General features: G+C 34.0%; 2 protein-coding genes across 2 annotated transcripts; both read left to right on the top strand.

Moving 5' to 3' along the window:
* The first annotated feature begins 212 nt into the window (after window positions 1-212).
* Window positions 213-2559, top strand: LOC123913688 (probable alkaline/neutral invertase B). The gene is made up of 3 exons (XM_045964504.1): window positions 213-351; window positions 947-1378; window positions 1611-2559. The coding sequence occupies exons 1-3, from the start codon at window positions 238-240 to the stop codon at window positions 2463-2465; spliced, it is 1401 nt and encodes a 466-aa protein (XP_045820460.1). The 5' UTR covers window positions 213-237; the 3' UTR covers window positions 2466-2559.
* Window positions 2560-8805: 6246 nt separating this feature from the next.
* On the top strand, window positions 8806-11553 carry LOC123913687 (proline-rich protein 4). Its single transcript, XM_045964503.1, has 2 exons — window positions 8806-9257; window positions 9879-11553. Exons 1-2 carry the CDS (start codon window positions 9089-9091, stop codon window positions 11180-11182), a joined length of 1473 nt encoding a protein of 490 aa, XP_045820459.1. The 5' UTR covers window positions 8806-9088; the 3' UTR covers window positions 11183-11553.
* The last annotated feature ends 1194 nt before the right edge of the window (window positions 11554-12747 follow it).

Below are 12747 nucleotides of genomic sequence, written 5' to 3'. Positions count from 1 at the left end.
TAATTATTAATTGCAGAATTTGATCATTACATTACTAGTTCAATTGCGATACCTACTGCAAATATGGATACGAATGATGATAGTACATCATCATTGGATGCAGTATATTTTTCGACAGTGGTTCGTTCGCGTAGTAACTTATCCCGAAGTGATGAGAATTCTTCTGACCAGGCAGATCCTCTTCTGCATAACACAACTTTGCTTACCACAGTATCATTACCATTGGATCCACATCCAATGATTTCTCAAGCTTGGGAATCTCTGAGGAACTCCATAGTACATTTTCGTGGTGTTCCAGTCGGTACAATTGCTGCTTTGGATAATTCTGATGAAAATCTTAATTATGATCAGGTACTAGACTGTTCTCATAATCTCCTAACTAAATTAATGCATCTATTTCATGTTTTTCTGAGCAAAATTTGGTCATTTTTGTGTTAATATAATACTAGGTGATGATAGTGAGATTCTGAAAATGGGTTGGTCAGATTTATTATTTTCTACCTTCTCTAAATTGTTTCATGTTGTGATGGTTTGAATGGTTTTGATGGATTTATATTTACTGCTGCTTTGAATGAATTTCTAATTTAGTCCATCATATTGTAGACAGTTTGATCTTAAAATTAACGATATTTCAAAACGATTTGTGAAATTGAAGATCTACGATCAAATTAGTCCTTTTAGATTGTCAATTCAGTTCATGACAATGTCTAAGACGCATTAGTGTAATCGAAGATGTTTTATTTTATGAATAACTTTAGAATTTTGTTAATTTCAAGGACTAAATTGTGAATTGTCTATCCTAAACTTTCAAGTAATAAATTGGTGATTTATTAAATATGATACATGAGCTAGATTGCTATATTTAAATGAGTGACTTTATTCTAGTTTCTCTTTATTTCTCCTTTTTTAATTCTTACTTGCATTGTCACACCCCTTTTGCTTGTAGGTGTTTGTAAGAGACTTTGTGCCAAGTGCTCTGGCTTTTCTGATGAATAAGGAACATGCCATCGTTAAAAAGTTTCTCAAAATGACACTTCGGCTTCAAAAACGCAAGAAAGTTATTGATAGGTTTCAGCTATCACCAGGTGTAATGCCAGCTAGTTTTAAGGTGAAACACGAAGCCGGAATGAAATATGAGTCCATGGTTCCTGACTTTGGTGGAACTGCAATAGGCAGGGTTGCTCCTGTTGATTCTGGATTTTGGTGGATTATATTACTTCGTGCATACACAAAGTCTATAGGAGACAATTCCTTGGCTGAAACCGATGAATTTCAAGAGGGTATGCGCTTGATTCTGGATTTATGCCTTTCAGAAGGATTTGACACGTTTCCAACTCTACTATGTACTGATGGATGCTGCATGATCGATCGTAGAATGGTAAGTACTACTTCTATTGAAAATTATGATAGCAATAAGTTATGTAACAATGTCACTTCAGATTGAAGGCGTGTCTAGTAGTGCTTCATAGTCATAGGCTATGAGAAAATGAACTAAAAATATGGCAAGAGATACATTGTCTGAAAAAATAACTTTGTTGATTTATATTGTGGAGAGTTTAACATATTACTTTATTAAGGTTTCTCACATTCATTTTTCTGACTATTTTCAGGGCCTATACGGTTATCCGATTGAAATTCAAGCACTGTTCTATATGGCTTTAAGGTGTGCCAAGCATTTGCTTAAGGATGATGATATGCAAGGGAAAGAGTTAATGGAAAAAATCGAGTTACGCTTGAAGGCCTTAAGCTATCATATGAGAAACTATTATTGGTTGGATTTGAAGCAACTTAACGATGTATATCGATACAAAACAGAAGAGTATTCACATACTGCAGTAAACAAGTTTAATGTGATGCCTGATTCTCTACCTGATTGGATTTTTGATTTCATGCCTCATCATGGTGGTTACTTCATTGGCAATGTAAGTCCTGCTAGGATGGATTTTCGCTGGTTTTGCCTTGGTAATTGCATTGCAATTTTGTCATGTTTGGCTACTACTGAGCAATCAAATGCAATCATGGACCTTATAGAATCGCGTTGGGATGTATTAATTGGCGAGATGCCTGCTAAAATATGTTATCCAGCACTTGAAAATCATGAGTGGAGAATCATAACAGGATGTGACCCCAAAAATACTAGATGGAGTTATCATAATGGAGGATCTTGGCCAGTTCTTTTATGGCTTCTTACTGCGGCTTTGATCAAGACAGGAAGGCCTCATATTGCGAAACGTGCACTTGACATTGCTGAGACCAGATTGCTGAAGGACAATTGGCCTGAATATTATGATGGAAAACATGGTAGATTCATCGGGAAGCAAGCCCGGAAACTCCAAACTTGGTCTGTTGCTGGTTACTTAGTTGCTAGGAAGATGTTCGATGATCCATCACATATGCGTATGGTGACCTTTGAGGAAGATAAACACCTAAGCCCTCAGCACAGAAGATCAAAATCCTGGGGATAAGTTCAATGCAAGAATTAGCTCAGAGACTTGATTAGTTCAACTGTTATTTTTTAGTATATTCACTTTTGTGCCAAAGTTCTTAGGAATTACTACACTACTTAAATTTCTTAGGAATCATCTACGGCATTAGACATAGAATGTATATCAATGTAGTTTGTTGATGGTTGGTGTATCACACGATAGCTAGCATGCAAGGTAAGTAACATCAGTACATCATTTCTTAATTCCTTCATTCAATGTCATATCTAGCTACTCTCGATCCTTTTATGTGAAGTGTGTATAAGAGCAGTGCAATTTTCTTAATAATGTTTGTCTCAAAATCTTTTGATTAATGATGTATTAGTGTGTGTTGGTTTTTCAAGTATAAATAATTAAATGAAACTTTTTCAACAATACTGTTGCGTTTGGTCCGCGACTTATCTTTGTCCTAAAGCTAAAGCTACTTTACCTAGAGTTAGAAATAATCACTTTATACTAACGATAAATTGATCCAAGTGATAAGGGTTTTGGTCCCCTTAAGTATGTGGTTAGGAGTTCGATTCCTGACACATGCATCTATATATATAATTCTTAGATAGTTCTCCTACTATCCATCTTAACCCTAATCCACATCACTCATTTACATCCAATTAAATCACACAATAATGTCACATCACTTCCTTATATTATATCATTTTCATCTCTATTTTTTTTGTTTCCACATCACTTCCTTATATTATATCATTTTCATCTCTATTTTTTTTGTTTCCACATCACTTCCTTATATTTTTTTTCAATATAATCAATATTATATCATTCTCATCTCTATTTTTTTTTATATTATATCAGTCTCATAATAAATAATAAAGAATTATGCTTCTCCAATTATCCAAAAATTGATGTCACAAGATGTTACAATTTTCTACATTATTATTGAATTATACCTCTCCAATTATCCAAAAATTGATGTTGTGATGTTACATTTTTCTACATTATTATAACATTTCTTAGTGACAATGAAGATGAACATGGTTGGATTCTCTTTCAACATTTATCCCATTTAAATGTCAACCGTTTTCATAGAAACAACAAAGAGTTTATAATTTAGTCACAGAAAAAAAATACAAAGATATACATTATTGACTTAATTACATTATAATTTTAGAGAAGAGTGAAGGTTATGCAAAAAGTTAGGTTATGAGATTGAAATATATAATAACCATTATCATTATCATATTTCATTCAATTTTAGTGTGTCGCCTATGCGTTGCACTATTGCATTGGCTGGCACACCCCACCAAAAAAATAAATATATTTCATTCAATTTTGATGGTCCGTACTCATTCTCTATACATATAGGTATATATATTGGTTGGAGGAAGTGATAAGTACATCACTTTTATATTATTATTATTATTATTATTATTATAATTTTCATTTTATAATACTTATTGTTACAATTTATACAAATAATTTCTCAACATTATAATATAAAATACCACATAACACCTGTGCATCGCACAGGTGTGAGACTAGTAAGATAACTCACCTTATGTACCCCATAAATTCTCCGACAAAGATTAGTCATTCGTCGTTTTATAACTAAACTTAAAATTGTTTGATAGTTTGTTTTGTATTTTCAAATTTGCTTAAAAACGTGAAGTCACTTGGTAGTGTTAGAGTGGAGAAGAGAGTGAGAGAGGGAATAGTTTCATCAAAAGGATTGATTATTATTGATCTTAGAAATACAATTTATAGAGATACAAATTGTAAGTGTGATACTTGGTTAACAAGTAACCATGATTAAAGTAACTAATTCTAGTTAGTTACTAACCATCTAACCAACTAAGGTAGTTACAACAATCAAACTAATAACTAACTTGCCAAGCAAGTAACTAACAAGTTGTTGATTGTTTTCACCAAGTCATTGGATTGTATTTCTCAACACACCTCCTCAATCCAATGTCTTGTCTGCAATCATGGTAATGCCTACCATTTTCCTTAATTCTTTGAATCTATCAGCCTTCAGTGGCTTGGTCATGATGTCTGCAATTTGAATTTCTGTCCTGCAATGCATCACATTCAGTTTGCCTTTGCTGACTTGGTCTCTTAGAAAGTGATACTTGGTTTCAATGTGCTTTGACCTTCCATGTGCAATGGGGTTCTTTGCCAAGCTGATTGCAGATTTATTGTCAACATTCAATCTCATAGGCTTCACATAGTTGATCTTCAATTCTTCTAGTAAGGATTCAAGCCAAACTGCTTGACAAGCTGCTTGTGCTGCTGCTACATACTCAGCCTCACAACTAGATAATGCCACTATGTTCTGCTTCTTTGAAGACCATGAGATAGGTGAATTTCTGAACCTGAACTAGTAACCTGATGTGCTCCTTCTATCATCTTTGTCTCCACACCAGTCAGAGTCTGAGAAACCTTCAAGTTCAATTTGAGTTTCACTGTTGCTTGTTGGAAAAGCTAGACCATAATCCTGTGTACCCTTCAAGTATCTTAGGATCCTTTTTGCTGCAATCAAGTGAGAAGTTTTAGGCTTTTGTGGAATAATTGAACCCTTTCTCAAGTAACTGTCCAAGGCTCAACAGGTTGTGCTTCATAGATGGTACATACAGCACATCAGTGACAAAAGTGTGATTACCATTCTTCCTCTGAACCATCACTTTGCCTTTGCCTTCTACTGATATAGTGCTGTCATCTGCAAACTTCACTTTGCTTTTGAAATTTTCATCAAATTCCAATAACCAATCTCTATGACCTGTCATGTGATTTGAGTAGCCAGTGTCAAGGTACCATAGCTTTGAGGTATCATTTTCTGAGTTTGAAGTCACCATCATCAAAACACCATCTGAATCTGAATCATTGTGTCTTGCATGATTTGCCTCATTCTCTTGCTTCTTCTTTCCCTTGCCTCTGCACTCAGAAGCATAGTGACCCCACTTTTCACAGTTGTAGCATTGAATCTTGCTTTTGTCACTCTTCTTTCCACCATTCTTGCCCTTGATGAAACTGTCTTTCTTAGAAGATTCAGGTTGATCTTGATCACCATTGTGATCATTACTGAACTCAGCCTTTCCCTTATGCTTATTCCATTTATTCTTTCCCTTTCCATTCTTATTCCATTGACCTCCATTTTTTGCATACAAAGCCTGATCTTGAGTAGCTTTGTTGTCTTTCTTTTCTTTCCTTTCTTGCAACCTCTGTTCATGTGCCTCAAGTGAACTTTGTAACTCATTTACTGACATTGTAGACAGATCTTTTGATTCCTCAATTGCTACCACTATGTGATCATATTCAGGATTCAAGGTTCTAAGCACTTTTTCAATGATTTGTACATCAGAGATTACTTCACCATAGTTTTTCATTGAATTGACCAGAGTTTGCAATCTTGTAAAATACTCACCAATGGATTCTTTATCCAACATGCCCAGCAATTCATATTGCCTTCGAAGAGATTGAAGTTTTACCTTCTTGACTTTATCTCCTCCACCATGAGCATTACTGAGTATATCCCAAGCAGCTTTTGCAGTTCTTGCTCCAGCAATCTTCTCAAAATTTGATGAATCCACGCATTGATGGATCAAGAACAAGGCCTTACTGTCTTTCTTCTTGACTTCTTTGAAGGCAGTTTGCTGATCTTGTGTTGCATTGGCTGCAAGGGGCTCATAACCAGTGGTGATGAGATCTTCAACATCTTGATAGCTGAAGATTACATTCATCTTCACACACCATTGGTCCCAATTCTTGCCATCAAGAATTGGAAGATTTGCAGGGAAACTATTGTTATTATTCATCTTGCAGTAACAATGAATCAAGGGAGGAAGGAATGGTTGAATTCTATGTGAAAAGGGAATTGGATCAAACCTAAAAGGCTAACTGATACCACTTGTTAGAGTGGAGAAGAGAGTGAGAGAGGGAATAGTTTCATCAAAAGGATTGATTATTATTGATCTTAGAAATACAATTTATAGAGATACAAATTGTAAGTGTGATACTTGGTTAACAAGTAACCATGATTAAAGTAACTAATTCTAGTTAGTTACTAACCATCTAACCAACTAAGGTAGTTACAACAATCAAACTAATAACTAACTTGTCAAGCAAGTAACTAACAAGTTGTTGATTGTTTTCACCGAGTCATTGGATTGTATTTCTCAACAGGTAGTTGGTAGAATATTTTTTATAAAAAATTTAATTTAAAACTAACATATTGGTAATGATTTGATCGAGTATATATCTATAACAAAAGTTTTACGCAATGAGTGCAAAACAATTAAAGTGCATAATTTTTTTTAAGTATGAAAAATAAAATAAAAATATAGTTTTCAACTTTCTAAATATTTTAAAGAATTTCTTATAGAACGAGTAAAATATGAAAAGAAAAATCCAGATTTATAGAACGAGTAAAATATTAAACGGTACATTTGATAATTTTCAATGTACCGGTACATTAGGTCATTAAAATGATAGGTAAATGAATCTCTTTTAAAATAAATAATTTTTTCTATCATTAAAAACATTATAATAACCAAATATTATTTATCAAAATTGTCAAAAATATAAAATTTGATATTTTTTGATTTTTTATTCCTTATAATAGTCAATATTGAATTTTTTTTAATGATTTTTTTAAAAAAATTAGTGAATTGCTTATAAACAGTGAAATTGTGATTTTTCTTGTGATATTATTATCTCTAAAATATAATAATCGGCTTAATTCATAAAAATAATCGCTAATTTATCAATTTAACGTCTTAATATACCGGTACATTAGAATTATTCCAATATACCGTAGAATCTCCCTAACGCCTTAATCTTATTATATGACCTCTAATAAGCAGACCATATAAGTCCTTATTTCCTCAAAAAGTTCGGTGTTTTAATGATGAAATTGAAATATCAAATAAATTTATCATAATCCTCACATGCATCATATCATATTCATATGCAAATAATAATTGCACTCATTAGTATAAAATGTTCGTGATATTTCTATCTTATGACATTGCCAACCCTAATGACCAACGTTCAACGGTTTTGGCAGCCTCATGCTTAATTTCACGTCTGTATTAAATGTCCGTTTGGGCTTAGATTTAATAGTAATACGTTGCTATTAGCAATCCTAGACCAAAAAAATGCTACAGTACTCTCCATCATTGACTCAAATTTAATTGTATATATGAAACATTATTAGGTATATATCCAATCATGTCCTGTATGAAAGATAGAGATTGAAGTTTCATTACATGACAATAATTGAAATGCAAAACAGAAATCGCGGCAATTGAATACAAATAATGATTTTTGTTAATTTTTTTTTTCTTACAAATAATGATTTGTCAAAAAGGGTTGATTAAAAAAAAATTATGATGTAAAGGTTAACCATAAAAGACAAAGGTAGAGGCCCATGCTATTTTATTTTGTGCTTGTAATTTGTAAGTTAAAATAATTTTATAATTACCAATTTTGTTTTAGATAAAGCTAAGAGCATTTAGCATATCTCAACTAAGTTGGCATGCATAAACACTTTCATTCTATATATACATATAGCTCACATTAATATAAACAAAAATAGAAGAAAAAAAATATGTACATGGGGTTAGACCTTATCCCAAAAGTAACCAAAATAAAAGTAGTACAAGATATCCCTACAAAGAAAATTCGCAAAGAACACTAGCTTCCGGTTTGCCAAAGAGTGTCGGATCTTGAGTGATTTTGTTGGGGGTGCCAAAAATCAAATGTCTAAAAAATAACACATTAAATTTATAATTTGTACAAACACCTAAAATCTAAGTGATGACCCTTATCTCTAAGGAAGCTTATTCCTCATCATTCACCAAGCAATTCCTAGTTCTAGATCTTTTCTGTCTTTGCGGTGTTGTAAGTAATCCATTTGGTCCATCACAAGCCAATGTGAGCCATTAATCTTTATTATTAAATTATTATTTGTGAACATAAGGAAAAATTTACTATTCGAAAGTTGCAATAAATATTGTGGTATATCTGAAAATGAACTATGAAGATTGAAGATGAGGATTGAGGACAATGTGTGGTGGCATTGTCTTTCTCGTGACTAGGAACAAGAACATATATTACTATTTTCATCATCTTTGTAAAATTTCAAATTTGCTCTTGTACAGTTGATAATCATAAATAATCAGTTAAGTTGACTGTTTCATTGTCAACTGATGAAAAAAAAGCTCAATCTTGATAAAATTGTTAGCTGTTGAACTTGAATAGTAGTAAAACTTTATGATCCATTCATGTGTGAAAAACTTAAAACTAGAAGAAACATTGCTATCAATGTAAAAAACATTTATTAATACCATATAAAGTAGGTAAAGAAGGTAGAGACAGATGTTTATACAGTTAGCTTTGTGTAGTTGAGAGTTGCATAATGCATTCAATAAGACAGTGTGATTTTGTTAATAGTATAGCTGTTGTGTACATGTTAATGTCATTTTCTTTGATGATTATAGCCACCTTGAACCATGTGAGGTTCTTAAATTTCACTGTCGGTGTAGTTTGGAGATAATATCTAACATTGTTTATATATTGGCATCTCAAATTAGTAGTATACTCACTGATCAAACAAAAGAAGCTTAATAGCTTCTATTGAGTTCCAAATTAGTATGCAGATTTTCACTATGAACCAAAGAGCACTTGTGTGCCTTTGGTTGTCTGTTTGTTTTTTGGTCCTAGGATTTTGCTATGGAGACCATAGTACAGTTGAGGTAGTTGGGCTTGGAGAATGTGCAGACTGTGAGAAGAACAATATTAAAACTAGTCAGGCTTTCTCAGGTACTTTGTCTGCTCATACACAGTACATGCACATAATAGTTTTTATGAATTTACTAACAAATACTAGCCATTCAAAAAGGGTTAGCAACGCAGTTTGTTATCCGTTTGTCTTTCATTCAAGTGTAATTATTCTACGTATATATATCTATAAATAACTAATCATATGTTTTGTAGTGATAATTAACACGTATGTCGCAGCTAAAAAAAAAGTGTAATTATTCTAAGACACTTTTTTCTTTGGTAACTATGTTATTGGTGCGAAGTATCCACCAACTTTGTTGATAAATAATCTCTGTCGAGGAATCTGTTTGACCATCTTTAGTGAGGTCTCTCCTTCCAACCACATTTTTTCTATCCATAAAGTTCGAACTTGAGACTCTATTTAAAAGATCTTAGTCAAGTTCTACTCGGACCAATAGTAACTTTGAATCCAATAATAAAGATTGTTTTAGTAAAAAAGTACAATTAACAAAGTTATTCTTACATTAGTCCTTCGAAGTGTGAATAATGCATAGAGTATTGCAGAGGGCCTACAATCACTTTTATCAATAGTCTCTAAATAGTGGTTTTATTTTGCAAAGTAACTTGTTTGTAAACAATCTTGTGCATAACTTTATGCAGGACTACATGTAACAATAGATTGCAAGGAAGCAAATGGACATTTTAAAACAAGAGGTTTTGGTGAGCTTGATAAAAATGGAAACTTCAAAGTATCACTACCTCAAGACATAGTAAAAGAAGGTGAATTAAAAGAAGAATGTTATGCTCAACTACATAGTGCAACAGCTACACCTTGTCCTGCTCATGATGGCCTACAAAACTCAAAAATTGTCATCAACTCAAAATCTGATGGCAAACACACCCTTAGTACTGCTGCTGCTGGTAAACTCAAATTTTCATCAGCAACATGTGCCTCAGAATTTTTTTGGCATTTCTATAAACATAAGCACCCTCTTTTTCCTCATGTTCCTATCTACAAGAAACCCTTTCCTCATATTCCTATCTACAAACCTCCTTTTCCTCATATTCCTATCTTCAAAAAACCTTTCCCTCCACATGAGCCTATCTATGAAAAACCTCTTCCTCCGCCTACACCGGTCTATGAAAAACCAGTTCCTCCGCCTACACCTGTCTATGAAAAACCTCTTCCTCCGCCTACACCGGTCTATGAGAAACCTCTTCCCCCGCCTACACCTGTCTATGAGCCTCCACCAACTCCTGTATATCATAAACCTCTTCCCCCGCCTACGCCTGTCTATGAGAAACCTCTTCCTCCACCTACACCTGTATATCATAAACCACATCCACCACCGGTTCCGGTCAAAGGTTGTCCACCAAAGGTTGAACACCCAATTCTACCACCTGCTCCAGTATACAAACCTCCTCCAGTTCCAAAGCCACAACCACCACCGGTTCCGGTCAAGAAACCATGTCCACCAAAGGTTGAACATCCAATTCTGCCACCTGTTCCAATCTATAAACCGCCAGTGGTAGTTCCAAAGCCACCTGTGGTTCCAATTTACAAGCCACCAGTTCCGGTTTACAAACCACCAGTTCCAGTTTACAAGCCACCAGTTCCGATTTACAAGCCACCAGTTGTTATTAAGCCTCTTCCACCATTCCCAAAGTATCCTCCATACAAGAAACCACCATGTCCACCTCTCCCTACTCTCCCACCAAAGCATGATTTTTTCCATCACCCCAAGTATGGAAAATTACCTCCATTGCCTCCAAAGAGCTTTTTCCACCACCCCAAATACGGAAAATGGCCTCCAATAAAAGGCTTCTTCCATCATCCAAAATATGGAAAATTGCCTCCAAAAAGCATCTTCCATCACCCAAAGTTTGGAAAATTACCCCCAATAAAAAGCTTCTTCCATCACCCCAAGTTTGGTAAATGGCCTCCATTAAGTCCTCATCATTAGGAGCCATGTTTGAGTTTGCAAACTATTCATGTTTTTTAGCTTCTTTGTTTCTTTAATTATCATCATCAATCAATTTGCAAATAAATTAAGCCTTCAAGGGATAGAGCATGTGAACACTAAACAGAAGAGCATCAAGGGATCATAGAGAAAACAGAAATAGCATCATGTTGTTTGAAGAAGTTTGATGAAGCTGAGTGTAATAATTTATTGTTCTTGAGTGAAGATCACAAGATTTTTTTTAACATTTTTCTTTCTTTCATGTGTATATAAATGTGTTATTTGTGATGGTTTTTCCCACTTTATGTGTCTGTGTTATTAATTCGTACTTGATCTGCAACTAATAAATCCATTTGTATTGTTAATCATTGCCATTGATGAGTTGTACCAGTAGTGCTTAAATTTTTTGCATACCTCAAGCTGAAGCCTTTCTTATTGGTTGTAAAAAAAAAAAAAGAAGTAAAAACATTGTCACTGATAGATACTTTCACGTACGTAACATGGATTTGTTAGTTGAGGTAACCTAATTCCCATTTATGTTTCAAAAAACAAAAATAGGCATAGTAATGTACCTAACTTCCTTTAAAGCATGAAGGGGACAACGTGAAATCATAATAGTACTAGTAGTAACCAACAAAATGCAGAGTTTAACGGAAAATAAACAAGAGAAAGTGAAGCTTATAAAGGTAATATTCTTTTTGGTTTTCAACGCCAGTATGCTGTCCACTTGATGGCATAATCTGGTTCGGGGTCAGTTCTGGCATCAAGTGGTTCTAGTACCCTTTCCGATCGCAGTTGCCTTGCGGGAATCTAACCGTGGTCCTCCTTACCAAGTATAATGTCAATCACCATTGAACCAAATAACGATTGATAAATGATTTTACGAAGATGGTGTTGATAGACTTGGTAAGTGCTAACCAGGCTATCCTTCAAGGAAAAAGAAAACTCGAGTTCGTTTATTGGAGTGACATTTAGTAAGCAATTTTTTAGGAGGACCAACAAACAACCCTCCTATCCAATTAAGAATTGATTCCGGCATGCCATATCGTAAAAAGTTTAGGGAGAATTTGTCATTAATTTAGATCTCACAAGACTCGAAGAATTAATCTCTACAGTTGCGGATATAAGATATCCGGTTTAAAAGAAGGTATCACTCTTAAATGAAAATGTGAGTGAGCGTTCATCTCAACAATTCATTTGGTATTTTAACAAACAAATAAATACATTTAGGCTTAAATGCAGTTTTACCCCCCCTATTTTGAAAAATGCGGAATTTTACCCCCCCTATTTTAAAATGCGGAATTTTACCCACCCTATTTTATAATTTGTTGGATTTTGCCCCCCCACCAAAATTTTGCACAAAATCTGCTTCTGAGCCTCAAGTTCAAAGCTACGCACAGAACTCAATTTGGATCAATAATTCACCAAACTGGTACCGAAACGACCGCAGTCGAGTTAGTTTTCCACAGAATCAAACTCCACTAAATTTGGAGTTACAAAGAGAGATTAATTACTGTTTTAGTGAAGGTCTGTTCAAATTAATTATCGTATGAAACTACTACTGGTAT

The sequence above is a fragment of the Trifolium pratense genome, linkage group LG3 (assembly GCF_020283565.1).
Source record: "Trifolium pratense cultivar HEN17-A07 linkage group LG3, ARS_RC_1.1, whole genome shotgun sequence".
NCBI classification, from domain to species: Eukaryota; Viridiplantae; Streptophyta; class Magnoliopsida; order Fabales; family Fabaceae; genus Trifolium; species Trifolium pratense.
Note: the sequence above shows the minus strand (reverse complement) of the source record. Positions and strands in the feature narration are given on the sequence as shown.